Source organism: Petaurus breviceps, unplaced genomic scaffold, assembly GCF_028583685.1.
Source record: "Petaurus breviceps papuanus isolate PSGF00001 unplaced genomic scaffold, PetGlider_PUasm1.0 138, whole genome shotgun sequence".
NCBI classification, from domain to species: Eukaryota; Metazoa; Chordata; class Mammalia; order Diprotodontia; family Petauridae; genus Petaurus; species Petaurus breviceps.
Genome location: NW_027185694.1, coordinates 29,091,150 through 29,106,505, shown reverse-complemented (window position 1 = coordinate 29,106,505; position 15,356 = coordinate 29,091,150). Strand labels below are relative to the sequence as shown.

Below are 15,356 nucleotides of genomic sequence, written 5' to 3'. Positions count from 1 at the left end.
GTGTGACTTTGGGCAAGTCGCTTAACCCCAATTGCCCTCCAAAAAGGGGGGAAACAAAAAAGGAAGTACAGAGAGAAAAGAGAAGAGGACCCAAGCTAGAGCCTCAGGGGACACCCAAAGTTAGCATACAGGACCTAGGTGAAGAGCCAGGAAAGGAGGCTGAGAAACAGCAGGGAGCCAGGTAAAAGAACCAGGAGCAAGCCGTGTCATGAAAACCTGGGGAGAAGGGAGTAATCAACGAGAAGAAGAAGATGGGCCATCTCCAAACGCTACCAAAAGGTCAAGGACTGGGACTGAGACAAGTCATCAAGCAGACACTGGTAACTTTGAAGAAAGCAGTTTCAGCTGAATAATGAGGTTAGAAACCAGGCTGCAGAGAGCTAAGAACCAAAGACTTTTAAAGCTGGAGAGGCCCAGCAGAGGAGGCAGTGAGGCAGACAGGGCCCTGAAGACCTCAGACACAGGATGACAGCTGGCAGGAAGGGATGCACCAAATAAGGACTTCTGGAGGATGGGGAGAGATGGGCCTGTCTGTCGGTTGTAAGGAAGCAGTGAGTAGATGGGGAGAGGGAGGACAACAGAAGGGATAATTTTCTGGAGAAGGAAGAAGGAATTGGGATCACTTGAACATGCAGAGGGATTTGCCTTGACAACAAGAAGGGTCACCTTTCCCTGTAAGACAGGACCAAAGGAGAAACAAAGGTGGAAGGCATCTGAGTAACATGAAATATCAGAGGCTAAAAGCTGATCATTTCTGTTAAAATGTAAGCTTGCTGAGAGTAGGCTTTGCTTCATTTTTTGCATTTTTATCCCCAGGGCCTAAAATGGTACCTAGAAGCACATAGTAGGTACTTAATAAATGCCTTTTATTTAAATGATTGAATAAAAACATACTAAAAGAGAAAATGGTGTTTTTCAAGTTACCTTGATTCAGTATTCTGCAGTTCCCCAGAGTCCAGACCTAGCAGGGACCTGGTCCCAGTACCAACACTTGTTGTTACAGTTACTAGCTTGTTGCCAACCAGCCAGGTTTTGGTTCTCCCTCCAGCAAGAAGAAATTCTCCCACAGGAGATCTGTAAAGACAAAAACCCAGAGAGTATGGAAGAATATCTCCTAAAACCTTTGAAAGAAACTGTTTCTAGGGATTTGGTGTTTGGGGACTAATAGAGAACAGCCCACTCTGCAAATATTAGGCTGGATGACCACTTGTTGGTTATATCATCAACAGGATCAAGATATTATTGTTCTCCCCTGAAGCCCTTGAGGATCAACCAGGGGTTTGACTACAACTACTGCAATTCTCTATGACACCTGAGCAAAGTCATCTAGATAATGCTACAGGGACAAGCTTATCACCACTGTGCTCATAAAAATGTCTACTGGGGGCAATAAGTGAAGCGCCGGCCCTGGACTCAGGAGGACCTGAGCTCAGTTCCGGCCTCAGACACTTAACACCCACACAAAAAAACTAGCCGTGTAACCTTGGGCAAGTTACTTAACTCCAATTGCCCTCCAAAAGGCCAAAAAACCAAAACATCTACTGAAAAATGGATTGAGATAAAAGCCAACTAAGTAAAAACAATGGCATCAAATGTATACCAGTCTCTGATTTCTAATAAGGGAAGTGGAGGGTAAGGGGTGAGGTGGTATGGATAGATTCAGTTTTCACTTTGAAGATAAATTAATTTAAATCTGGACTTCTGCCAAAGATCATTTGTTGGCTCTTACCTCTTCGGTACAGCTGTGAAGTTGGAAAAGACATATCTGGCCATCATATCCAAGCAAGTTTCTGTGAGTTCCAGGTGAAGGTTTTTTAGGTTATCATCAGCCTGAGCCATTGAATTCTCATCTGCAGAGCCCAAACTAGAGCTAGTGATGGACGTCTGTATCCTGCTGAAAAGAAGAACCAGAGAAACTAAGTCAGGAGAGCAAGGACATACCATGACACGCTGCCTGCCACCTGGCTTAAAGCTGTAATGCATGCATGGGCTTGGGGGAAGGGCCCTCTGTCCATGCCCATAAAGAGCCAAACCACAGGACACATTTTCTGATTGACCCCATCTTTGCAAGTTAGCACCAACTGCATCATCCCAGAGAGTAAAGGAAAAGGCTGATCTTGGAAGGTCCAGGGACCCAAGCCGGATGACAGACTTTAGGAGAGATGTGAGGCAGGGTGTCAAATCTCAGTGAAGCACATTGTTAAAGTTTGATGATCATTTTAATTGCAGAAAGAGGTTTAGTCATGCACCAAAATCAGAACTCTGGAGTACATTCATTAATAAAAGATTGCATTCTGCACACAAAACCAGTGTTTGATTGACATAAGCAATCCTGCCTTCACCATGTCAGTGCTGAAGGCACTGACACAGGTCAGGTCACAGGCAGCGCCCATCCACATTCAGACTTAGTTCCTACACAGGGGCCTATTCCCTCAGAAGTAAAACAGTGTCTTGTCTGACTCAAATATCTATGATCCAAAAAACAGCTTTTACTCCCTTAACTACTAGAAAGGAAAATCCAACGGTCCTTAAAACATATTTGCATTTAGATAAAGAATTTCTTGGACAAGAAATTAAAATGTATACTAGGTCACTGGAGATGTTTCATCTTAACACCTTCATGCTCTTTTGCAGCAAAGTGGAAAGAATATAGGTCCTTGGGAGTCAGAAGAAGTGGGACTGGGTCCCAGCTATAACACTGACTAGCTCTGTGGTTCAATTTACTTTTCTGTAAACTGAGGCTAATAATACTTGTACTGCCTACCTCACAGAGGTTTTGCTTTGAAAACCTTACAATGCTACAGAAATGTGAGAATATTGCTTTTACCTGTAGGGAAGTAGGAGGAGAGAAGTCATGCTTAATAACAGAGCCACACCAAGGTCTCATTCAAATGGAATGGACTGTGGGGAGGGGGTGGGACAGGAGTGGCACAAGGCAACAGGATGTAAATCCTAACTCCTTGTACTAGAGGTGCAAATACCAGGTCAGGGTAGTAGGCATCCCTGCAGCTCTGAGGGGGGCATTTTCCAGAGGAGATAGAGGGGGAAGTTATGCTCTTACTTTACAAATCGAGGCACTTTCTGTTACACAAATACTTTAGAGAAAACCTTCCAGACACCCTTCTTGCTAATCTCCCTCCGAGCAAATGTTTTAAGCCATGTCTCTGACACAGAAAGACAATGGCAGGGAAAGAACAAACCTGGATAAAGCCCAAGTACAGAGAATGTTTAGACTTTTCCCAAGGATGTGCGTACATGCACGTATACACACACAAGGCGCGCACACACACATGCACACACATGCACAACTAGACAACACCACTGCTGTTTCATGCTAGGCTATACACAATGTAGACCTTTTCTGAACAAGACTCAGAAGACCTGACATTGAGGGAAAAGGTCAAAGAGCAAAGGATCAAGAGAGACCCCCTCTCCCAGGGGACAACTCTCAGCTGGCTGAAAATATTAAATGCTAATTCTCCCTCCATGGAAACAGGACTTGGAGAAGCTTCTGCCCAGGACCTTGGCTCCGTCAGAGGGACAACTCCTCAGCTTCTGCTTCCCCAGGACCCTCTCCCCAAGGCAGTGATTCATCAATGTGCCCCTATGCCCAGCTTCCTTTACAAGTGTTTGGAACAGAATGCAACCTTTTTATCCTTCACTGTCAGGCTCTCCTCTGCAAGAGGGGGGTGCATTCTTGCTGGTAAAGCCCCAGTGGACTACAGCCTGGACCATGCCCAACCACACATTCTGTGAACAACCCTTCTGGACCCTCCAGAACTAGTACCCAAGAGACCTCAAGTCTCTACCTACTATGAAGACATGCAAGAAGCCCCCATGCACCACTGCCCCCACCCCAGCCGCAACACTTTGCAAGGGCCAAGCTCCAGGGTGTGCGCCCCCCTCCCTATGAAAGCACCACTACCTGCGAACCACATGTTCAGACACACTGATGCTGCGGGACCGGAAGGCATCAACTGCAGAGCTCTCTTTGAATTCCTTCACGGGAGGAGAGTTATTCAAGCCTTGCTTGGGGGGTTTGGCTATCCTTAAACTACTAGGTGAGGAAGCACCAAGCCCCAAAGAATGATGATTGCACAGCTCACAGGAAGGGAAGGAACCATTGGAGGAATGAAGTTGAAAGGTCACAGTTCACAGGGTCAAGATGGGGATATCCCCGAGGGTGAGGCCAACAAAACAAAGAAACGTGCCAAAAGGAAAGTTATTGCAAAAAAAGGGAAAAATACAAAGGCATAAAATACATTTTGTAACGTGACCAAGAAAACACAAAAGATTGAACACAAGGCATAAAAACAAATGACGTTAGTGCAAATTAAACAGGCATGGGTCAGGATGAGCGATGGAATACGACACTGCACTGACCAGGGGGACATTTTAAGACTTAGGACTGAACCTTGGAGTCAGACAGGCTTTGAAGGTCCAGGCTCCTTGCCATGAAGAGGAGAAATGCTGACACCCTAATGGGGGGACATACTGGAGTTGAAGGCTCATTAGGCCCAGTTGGAACTTATTGGGGGAAAAAAAAAGGCCAGCTCCTAGGCAGGGACATAAGATGACTGAAAATGAGCTTCCTGCCTTGGCTGCCTATCAGGTCACACTGAGGCCCACTCCCCTCTCCAAGCTTCATGGCTTTTGGAGAATCTTCCCAAGCTTATCCCAAAGTAACCTGGTCATACTTCAAAATGCAGTATTCCAACCTAAGAAGGGCAAAAAAAGCTTGGGGCAGAGAGGGGGGGCAGAAGGGAGTAGGAGGGGAATGTCAAATGAAATGCAAACAAGAACTAAAAGGACTGGCTGACGCTTCACTGCCAATCTGGAAGTGGGGAGAAGAGCTTTGATGACAAAGGAGAGCATCTTCCCTAGTTAGAGGTAGAATGGGCAGCCAGGTCAGAGAGTGCCAGACACATTCCAAGGCAGGACACAGCCCCACAGAAATCAATGGGCCCAATCTGGGAACTTCTGTGACTTGGGAAAGGGAAGGCAGTTCACAGCCCCATACTTCTGCCTTGCTCTGGGCTGGCTGTGGTTTTTCTGTAATACTGAAGGACAGGGCAGCATTCTGCTTATATTAACCCAGTCCAGTCAAATGGTCTCCACTACCTCAAGGCTCAGGTAGGGAGCCCCTACCATGTCTCAGAAGAGAAGTCAAGAGAGCTACCCTTCCGGGGCCCCTTTATTAAGTGCCTTAGGCAGCATCATCTAAGCTTTAGAAAAGCAGCGGTGGTATGTTAGCTCAAACTAGGGGCCTTTTAATTTTGTGGCTCCGCAAGCCCCACAAGGACACAACAAAACATGAGGCATCCCATCATGGGACAATTCTCTGAGTGCTGCGCTGGCCATCTTCTCAGAAGCTTCAGTGTCTCACACACAGGGGATTGCTTTCAGTCAAACACTTTCTGCATCTCTATATACAGTGCAGGCAACTCAGATTATGATTCTATTTTCAGGCTACTAAACACACAACGAGACGCAAAGTCACCCTTCTGGTCTTCTCAATCTACACAGAGGATAAGACCAGGTCACACAACAGCCTCCCCTCCTCCTAACCTTGGATGTTCCCCTGAGGGAGACTCTTTTACCTTTTGGGCCTCTCGTTAAGGCTCGTGCTCCGAGCTCTGAAGCTGTCCTTTTCAGGGGTGTCATCAAAAGACAGAAGAACATTGGAGCGTAGGCCCTATCAAATGAGAGCATAACTTTAACATTGATATGGAAACACCTAAAGACTGTTTATTAATAAGGACAGCTCCTCTCAAGCTACATGGCTTGATCTGCATCTCTATTTTCAGCCATTAACTGAATTTTTTTGAGAACACTTCTAGGCCATGGACTCTAAAATAAAGACAGCTCAGCCTGATCTGACTATGTTAATACATTCACTGGTACACCAAACATTCAGTTCAAAGAAGGGGAATGTGGGCCCCAGGAGGCTGAGCACTAGAAAGAACCATCAAAATACTTCAATCTGATTTAGCAGAACTATGGCACAATACATACCCATGGGTCCTGGAACACGCACTCTTCTCAAATACCACTCTCCCATCTACTAGTCCTCTCTAGCAATCCCTTAGCTGTGCTCAGTGGTACAGACTGTCCTGGCGTGGACAGAGCATTATGCATACATCAGGCCTGGGAAACAGCTATACCTTGGTGATGTAGGGAACAAAGTCTTTTCTGAAGGGCAAGCGACATCTGATGAACCACATGGCTATAACATGATGAGCCAGGCATACAATATATTGATTGAATCTAAGAAAGGAGGAAAGGAAGGAAAGAACTGGAGGTTAGTCTTAGCAACCAAGAATAAAAAGCATTTAGAATTTCTAAGAGCAAACTAGAGATGCAAAAGTTATAACCAGTCTCTAAAGGGCTAAGCAGTAAGTGAGTAAATTTTGGCAAATCACTTATTCTAACATTAAGGTGGGTCTTCCATCTGTAGATACTCAGATATGCTATTTCCAGAGAAAAAGCTCGGCTGCTGAATTTATAATGGGTACACCTCACAGGCTGTAGCAAGCACAGCGAGGAACTTACTTGGAAGGGTTTGTGTATGGCAGGGAGATGGCAAACACACTCGCATACTGCTCGGCAGCAAAGTTCCTGTAGAGGTGAGGCAATCTGGCTAAAGCTGAAACATGATAGGGGAAAAAAGGGGGTCAGGAAATCTGGGTCTTGACTTATCAAATGGGAACCACAAAGCCCTGGCTGGCCTGAAGCTGCTGGTAATGACAGGATGTGTGGTGTGTACATACAAATAGTGTGTACTGATGCACACACAAACATACACAACTGTGTGCACACATCTGCACACTTGTACTGTCTCGGGCTAGTCTTCAAAAGCCAACAAAAGTATTCCCGGACAAGGAGGTTCAAAGTGTTGCAAAGTCATTCAAAAAAACATTTTGAAAGCATTAAATAGAGTGTAGAGTGCACTGTACTAGAAAACATCTAAAGTTAGAGAAATTTTCCCTGCCTTCATAAGGCTTACAGTCTAGCAGGAAGACAACGTACAAACAAAGATAATGACAATGCCCAATACTCCATGAGTAATGCGTCAGAAAGGTATAAAGTAATACATGAAGTCTAAGCAGGGAAGGCTGTTCCAGACCAGGGGAGCACAGGCAGGAATGGGAGACACATAAAACATTCAGCAGTCTCAAACTCTCTACGGTCAACTACCATCTGATGCCAGGTCCTCAGCATACTAACTAATAAAGGCTGTTTTTGGTCATGATTCTGATGAATGCGAGACTAAAGACAGCATCAGGAACACATTCATTCTACCTTGTCACTCGGACCACTTACTTGAAAGGAATTCCAGGAGTGGGATAGCCATGTTGGCTGTTGCAGAAATGTGGGTGAGCTTCACGATTAGGACTGGCAATGCTTTGATGATGACATCTGGCATTTCTACACTGCACACTGACAGTGCTACGACACACTGGTTAGCGCACCGGTAAATGAGGCCATGCTCCAGGCAATATACCATCTCCCGCTAGAAGGAGATATAAGGGTTATTGACGTGAAACACAAAAAGGGAAGACACAACCACTTCACTTTTCTAAAAGTTCTTGATTTTAACAGCTTCAGGCTCAACAAGTATCTCATAGTTAAAGGTGGACATTTTCTAAAACCAAATGGTTTTGTAAAACCAAACACTGGTAAAGGCAACATCTTTAAGGCTGGGAAATTACAGTCCTTCTCATGCCAAAGCTGGGTTTTATCAAAAAGGATCAAGTGGTACCCATCTACCAGAAAGAACTTTTTTCAAGAGGAAGAGGTCTGCCTGTCACAAAAGAGGATGGGAAAGGGGCGGCCAGGTAGCCGGCGAGTAAGAGCACCGGCCCCAGAGTCAGGATGACCTGGGGATCGAATCCGGGCTCAGATACTTAGCACCCACCCAGAAACACCTGGCCGTGTAACCTTGAGCAAGTTACTTAACCCCAATTGCTTTAAAAAAAAAAAAAAGAGGATGGGAAGAAGGAGGGTCAGGGCCACCTGCAGAAGCAAAGGCTGTGCTTTCTAGCACCTAAACACAAAGCAGCCATGGGAACCAGTGGGGAGAAGGGTGGCAGAGGGGAGAGTGTTGGGGTTCATTTAATCTAAGCTGTCATTCAAGTGACCTTGATGTTAAACTATTTCTTTCCTACAAACTCCCTCCCATTTTGTACCTGTTTAGTTTTATCCAGATAGTTATGGTAAGAGATCAATGCTGTCAGCACTGGAACCACTGCCAAGTGTAAGTCTGTCCGAGAGAAGCCATCAGGTGTGCCACAGAGTCGCTCAGGAGTCTTTTTATCTGAAAGCTAACAGAGGACACATTCTCATCAATGAACATGCCCCAAAAGACCGAGGGCACAGATTTCAGGAGTGGACAAGCCAGAGAGGTGAGAGTAGCTGGATTTTAAGGCCTGAGAAGAATCAGGGCCCTAGGACAAAGTCTTTTCTAGCTAAGGCTTGCAATGTTCTCAATACTACCAGGCTCCAGCAGGGCATAAATTTTCTTCAAGGGGTGAGAGGTGTCAAGTACAACATGTGCTCTACCCAGAAAGTAGCTGCCAAAATCATCCCAGAAGCAAAGAATGCTAGAAAGAACAGAGGGCTTAAAAAGGAAACTAGCTAAACTGCTTTCAAACAATTCTTTCAGTCACTCTGTAAGGCAGGTCAATTTGAAGTCAAGCCAGGTTTAGGCTTCTGACTCATAGTCCTAGAACTGGAAGGGATATCTAAGGTCATCTAACCCAATGCTTATCTGAAGGTTGAATTTCCTCTATGACATAACCTGGAAAGTGTCATCTCCTTAAAGATTTCCAGGAACAGGGCACTCACTAATTCCAAAGACACCCCGTTCTATTTTTGAACAGCTCTAATTGTTAGTAAGTTTTTTCCCTACTTCAAGTCTAAATCTGTCTCTGTAGCATCGACTTGACGGTTCTCATTTAGTCCTCTGGGGCCAAGCAGAACAAATCCAATCTCTCTTTCACATGACAATCCTCCAAATACTTGGAGATGGTGTCCATTTTTCTACTTTTTCCTCAACAACTGCTATAAATATCCCAGCTAAAAATGCCTATTCTTTGTATTGGTCCTCATACAATACATGTTCGAGTCCAACTGACCTGCCTTACAGTACCACCTTAACCTTACATAAACATGCTCTGAAAAGCATGGCCTACACCCAGAGCATCTTCCTCATGATCACAGCATCCAGGCTTATTCTGATTGTTGGTGAAGGTACAAGAGCTCTGAACCTCTGAACCACTATCTGGTGATTCCTGCCAAGCCTGCCTTCTAGAGCTTATAGGGAAAGTCATCTACTGGCTCAACCTGGCCCATTCCAACACAGATCTTTCCACCAAGGGACACTCAAAAATCTTACAGATATCTGAAATGGTCAACATTACCATTGAGCAGAGAGCAGAGGAGAGCTGGTCTACATTGCAAGAAGAAGTGAAAATGAGAACTTTATATCGGAGGGACTCAGGCAGCTTACTAAGAACCAGTTTCAATACTTTCCAGTCAGTCTCCTGGGGAAGAGTGGGAAAAGGAACAGTTAACACAGAACTTAAGAAATTTCTGGAAAGATATAATACGTGTTATCACCTCAAGTTTTGTTTAAAGGCCTTAACTTAAAAACCACCTACAATGCTCTTTCTTAGTCTCACTGTGGGGTGAGGTAGGCTTGCTGAAATCATGACTACTGTTCTTAGTCCCTATGATCCTATGTAATGCTATACTACTAAAAGAAAGAAAAGGCTTCCTGAAAAGTGCCCCCAAGTCAAAAGCAGGCCTGAAAACAAATAATGGGACAAGGTGGGATAAACTAGGCTATACACCAAAAATTCCTTAACCAGTAAAGTGAAAAGTCTTTCCTGATTTCCTCCAATTCTGGCTGGACCTAGTGGTTCCTGGCTCTGGCAAGTGGTGAACAGTTAGCAAGTATCCACCTGAACGGGTGTGACACCACGTGAGGCCCCTGCCCCAGGCCCTTAAGACCTCTGCTCCTGTAACACGCACCCCACCCTCTTTCCCCCTCTTCCTCGTCCTCTGACCACCCCCCCCCCGCCCCAACCAGGGCACCAGACCTAATTTTCTCCAGGCAGTAGCTTTGGCAGCAGTATCAATCAAGAAAAAGTAACAACTAGTTCTTTAGCAGTAGATAAGCTCACGACAACAACAGTAACAATAATTATAAATAGATAGCAGTTATATAGTCTGTACTACGTGCCAGGCCTTGTGCCAAGAACTTTAAAATTATCATCTATCTGCTCCTCACAACAACCCTGAAAGGTAGGTGCTATTCTTATCCTCATTTTACAGCTGAAGAAACTGAGGAAGGCAGAGGTGAAGTGACTTGCCCAAGATCACATAACTAGTAAGTGTCTGCTACTGAATTTGAACTCAAGTTGTCCTGACTCCAGGACCAGTGATCTATTCCTCGCACCTCCTAGCTACCTAGCTACTACACACTTTGTAGGATGGAGACCACATTTGGCCACTTTATATCAATCAAAAACAACAAAGTAACTAGCAACTCGTACCTAGTAAAATCTTATGATACTCCCCCTTCTCCATCACTACTTCCAAATAACTCTTTCTAAAAATGTATATTCCCAGCCAGGTGAATTCAGCAGCAAATCTGTCACAAGGAATCACATATTCCTGTCACAGTGCTTGGGCCTGAGAATATCACAGAAGTCTTTGGAATGCTCTTAAGTAACATCAAGCCAGTCAGTTCTGTACAGTTTTATTCTGTACAGTTAATAGCCAAGAAAGAACTTTGAAGACCACACATCCAGATCACTTTCAACCACAAGGGAGCTATTTTAGGGATACTGGTCTTATTTTTATTCTGAAGCAAAAGTACAAATTATAGATCACACATACTCTCAACTGCTTCCTTAACTAAAGAAAGCTAAGTTTAAAAGTAAAAGCAACAACTGCTTACCTGCTTCAAACACTGAAGTAGCACCCCAAAAAAGCGGGAATAGGGCAAATAGCCCAAGCGGACAGATGCTCCCTGTGCAGCAATGCTGGGAGGCCCTGTGGGTGGAGAGAGGGTACCACCACTGGTCTTCTTTTCAGAGCCTCTCTCAGGTTCTCTAAGGGGGAGTGAGAGAGAAAAATGGGAAGAATAGAAACACACGTGCTTACTCATTAACAAAGATCCTATGGCCCCCTTCTTGGTCAGCCACCCTGCAGACTTGTCAATGATCTTCCAGGAAGAAATGCAACCCCCTCAGGTGGCTGCTGCTAGTGTAAGATCTGCATTGCTAACACCAGTACTAGTCATTAATCTAACAAAGGAAGAGAAAGACCAGAAGCTTCAAAGTCTGAACCTTATACCTCTAGGAACATCATTTCAAGAATTCAATTACTCAACAGAGGACATCTACTCTACCCATAGGTCCTTTATAGAGCACAGAATTAATGAAAATAAGTCTAACTAGTCACCCATCTGGGAAGGCGGATAAATGTGGCATTTGAGGGGAAAGGCAACAAGATGAGAAACATACATGTTGTCACAGAGGCAATAGGGGCTAAATCTCACAACGCCATCTTTATTGGGAAGGCCAAGACGATGGAGTGAATCAGCTCGGAGAAGCAGCAAGAAGTCAAAGGCCTGGAAGAGAATAAATTGACAATTCAGATAAGACTAACATTCAAAGACACAAGAACAAAAGGGGTCACATTCTGCCTGCTTCCAGGCTCAATGGACACAGCACAAAGGGCAAACCACACATGGCAGGAGCATGAGTGCTTGCTCAAGCAATGAAGGAACTTCAGTCCCAGGTGACAGAAGGCAAATGCAGCCAGAAAGGAGAGGGGCCATGTTCTATTACTAGCTCTGCTAATGCATTTGCCTATGGACAAGTCACTGTACTGTTCCTTACCCTTAAGTCAGCACACCCCCATCTCCCAGCAACAGAGGATTCAAAGGGAAGGTCCAAGTCCTTCCTAAAAGCAGGATCACAGTTTTCGTCATGTTGACCAGTACTTCTAGACATACTAGCTCCCATGGCAGGGAGGAATGCTTCATGACCAGAGATGCCTGGGAAGCTTCTGATTAGTTTCCTTTCCTACCCTCCCTTGACTGACAAAGCCTCAGCAATGATTTACTGAAAAAAAAAAAAACACCAAATCTAAACCCAGCTATTACAAGGGCAGAGGTATTTATGGCTAAGGACTTCATACCCTCAAGATCTCCTCTCCTCCAGGCCTCACTCTCTCTGTCACAACAAGAGTTAGTTGCCAGGTACAAAAGACAGACCAGAAACACATTTCTTATGTGAAAGGGAGTGTCAGGCTGATGAAAGGCATGCTCTATACCGTCAACACCTTGCTCTAGCATGGAATTGGTAGGGAACAGCATTAGCAGGAAAGAGCCATGGAGAAGGAGAAAACCACTTGGAACATCTTTCCCCACTCTACTTTACTATACAGTCCCTGTAGGCTAAGCAGGACTTCTATCTTTGAACATTCAATCATTTTTGTGGCTGCAAAATTGGATGTCAGACATTTTCTAATTTGTCTAAGACCTTCAATTACCCATTTGGACTCCACTGCTAACTGAGAAGCCAGTTCATACCTTCAGCCTGATGCTGCTGGCGATTGGAAGCCTATACATGTACTTATAATGCAGCTGAATGTGACTGACCAGCATCTCATACACTCTGGAAGCATGACTGGCCGGCAAGGTATAGAGTTTGGTCTGTGGAAAAATAACATAACGGTTAGTTAGCAAAACCGTGAGAATGTTCATCTGTTTTCATCAAGAAGGAATCATAGGAGGGGGCGGAGCCAAGATGGCAGAGTAGAAGCACGACCCTCCCGCAGCTCCGGCTTCCACCCTCCCCAATCCATGTAAAAAGGGGACTCTAAACAAACTTTGGAGCTGCAGAACCCACAAAATGACACAGAGAAGCTAACCTCCCGCTGAGAACAGTCCGGCAGGCCGGCAGGAATCAGCCAGTGCAACGCTCTGGGAGCCGAGCCCAGCACTGCGCTGAGGCTTTAGCCCCAGGGCGAGCCTGACCAGCCGCCAGCCAGAGGGACTCCAGATCAGCAGCAGCTGTGGCCGTTTCCAGATTTATCAACTCATAGATGCGAAGGACAAGGTGAGAGGCCAGTGCATTCTGGACTTTGGGACCCAGTAAGTGGGAGTGCGTGGCTTTTACCCCCGGGGCAAGAAACCGCTGAGACGCTGGCACAGCCTGCCAGCGCCACGTGGCAGCTTCAGCTCCTGGCCTGCAGAGTGTAGGGGGACCAAGCACCAGTCTGAGGGGTAATCGCTCTTGCTTTAACCTGCTTGGATCTGGATTGCAGTCTAGGGTGGAGGTCCTGGGGTGTGTGTCCAGCTTGCCACAGCGTGTGGAGACCTCAGAGAGGGCACCCATCTAATACCTCCGGCAGCTGAGAAAACCCCAGCGTTTGGGACGAAAACTCCCCTGTCTGGTGGCAGAGTCCTACTGTGGCAAAAAGCCCAAAAGTCAAATCATTGAGTGGCAAAATGAGCAGGCAAAGGAAACAAAGCAGACAGAAGATTCCAACATTACACTCCTATTTTGGGGATAAGAAGGAGCAAGGCATGGAACAGGAGGAAATCAGTGAAGTCAGAACTCCTGCACCAAAAGCTTCAAAGGAAAATACAAGCTGGTTACAGGCCATAGAGGACCTTAAGAAGCAGATAAGAGAAGTGGAGGAAAAATTGGGAAGAGAAATAAGAACAATGCAAGAAAATTATGAAATGAGAGTCAACAGCCTGACTGAAGAAAATAATACCTTAAAAAACAGACTGACTCAAATGGCAAAGGAGGCTCAAAAAGGCAATGAGGAGAAGAATGCCTTAAAAAGTCAAATTTGCCAGATGGAAAAAGAATCTCAAAAGCTCACTGAGGAGAATCATTGCTTCAGAATTAAGATTGGAGAAAATGGAAGCTAATGACTTTATGAGAAATCAAGATGCTGTTAAACAGATCCAAACAAATGAAAGAATAGAAGGCAATGTGAAATATCTCATGGGGAAAACCACTGACCTGGAAAATAGATCCAGGAGAGATAATTTAAAAATTATTGGACTGCCTGAGAGCCATGACCAAAGTAAGAGCCTGGAAAGCATCTTCCAGGAAGTTCTCAAAGAAAACTGCCCTGATGTTTTAGAACGAGAGGGCAAAATAGAGGTTGAAAGAATCCACCGATCACCTCCTGAAAAAGATCCCAAAAAGAAAACTCCTAGGAATATTATAGCCAGGTTCCGGAATTCCCACATTAAGGAGAGAATATTACAAGCAGCCAGGAAGAAACAATTTGAATATTGTGGAAACACAATCAGGATAACCCAGGATCTGGCAGCTTCTACACTGAGGGATCGAAGGGCCTGGAATGTGATATTCCGGAGGTCAAGGGAGCTGGGATTAAAACCAAGAGTCACCTACCCAGCAAAACTGAGTATCATGTTTCAGGGGAAAATATGGTCATTCAGTGGAATACAGGACTTTCAAGCATTCTTGCTGAAAAAGCCAGAGTTGAATAGAAAATTTGACATTCAGATACAAGAAGCAAGAGAAGCATGAGAAGGTAAACAGGGAAAAGAAATCATAAGGAACTTATCAAAGTTGAACTATTTTTTTTTTGAGCAATCGGGGTTGAATGGCTTGCTCGGGGTTGCACGGCCGGTTGTTGTTTCTGGGTGTGGTGCTGGGTGTCTGGGCCCGGATTTGATCCGGGTCCTCCCAGCACTGGGTCCGGTGCTCTTGCTTGCTGAGCCACCTGGCCAAAGTTGAACTATTAACATTCCTACGTGGAAAAACAATAATTGTAACTTATGAAACTTTTCTCAGTAGTTAAAGGGTTTAGAAATATATATATATCTCTCTCTCTTTATATGAGGGTATGCGGGCATATGAATACATATGTGAATGTGTGTATATACGTTTACAGCTATACATAGATAGAGGGCACGGGACCAATTTAAGAGGAAGGGATGATACTTAAAAGGTGAAATTAAGAGGTGAGAGGAATATAATGAAAGGAGATGGGGAGAGACAGAGTGGGGCAACTATCTCATACAGAAGAGGCAAGGGAAAATGGTTACAATGGAGGGGAAGAATAGGAAGGCAAAAGGGAATGCGTCAACCTTATTCCTATTGAATCTGGCTTGAGGAGGGAAGGAAATACACACTAAATAGGGGATCTCACCCTCCAGGAGAATAGGGGGGGAAGGGGATGTGAAGGGGGATGATGGAAGGGAGGGCAGGCTGGGGGGGAGGGAAGTTGGAAGCACCCACTTTTGAAAAGGGACAGGATCAAAGTAGAGAATAGAACAAGTGGGATGTGGG

General features: G+C 45.1%; 1 protein-coding gene across 12 annotated transcripts in view; it reads right to left on the bottom strand.

Moving 5' to 3' along the window:
* TSC2 (TSC complex subunit 2) overlaps nt 1-15,356 on the bottom strand; it is a 59,583-nt gene that overhangs the window by 15,393 nt on the left and 28,834 nt on the right. For 5 of the 12 annotated variants that reach the window (XR_011163320.1, XM_069062840.1, XM_069062835.1 and 2 more), the window contains exons 17-28: nt 12,608-12,730; nt 11,535-11,641; nt 10,967-11,120; nt 9,423-9,545; nt 8,190-8,324; nt 7,324-7,513; nt 6,553-6,646; nt 6,165-6,267; nt 5,601-5,695; nt 3,926-4,057; nt 1,730-1,894; nt 925-1,074 (exon numbers count right to left, since the gene is read on the bottom strand). Coding sequence is in view for 11 of the 12 variants with exons in the window: in XM_069062840.1 (XP_068918941.1) it covers nt 925-1,074; nt 1,730-1,894; nt 3,926-4,057; nt 5,601-5,695; nt 6,165-6,267; nt 6,553-6,646; nt 7,324-7,513; nt 8,190-8,324; nt 9,423-9,545; nt 10,967-11,120; nt 11,535-11,641; nt 12,608-12,730 (1,571 nt within the window). In the remaining variant the exon portion in view is untranslated. The remainder of the gene's footprint in view (nt 1-924; nt 1,075-1,729; nt 1,895-3,925; nt 4,058-5,600; nt 5,696-6,164; nt 6,268-6,552; nt 6,647-7,323; nt 7,514-8,189; nt 8,325-9,422; nt 9,546-10,966; nt 11,121-11,534; nt 11,642-12,607; nt 12,731-15,356) is intronic. The other 7 variants (XM_069062915.1, XM_069062857.1, XM_069062866.1 and 4 more) reach the window with 6 other exon arrangements.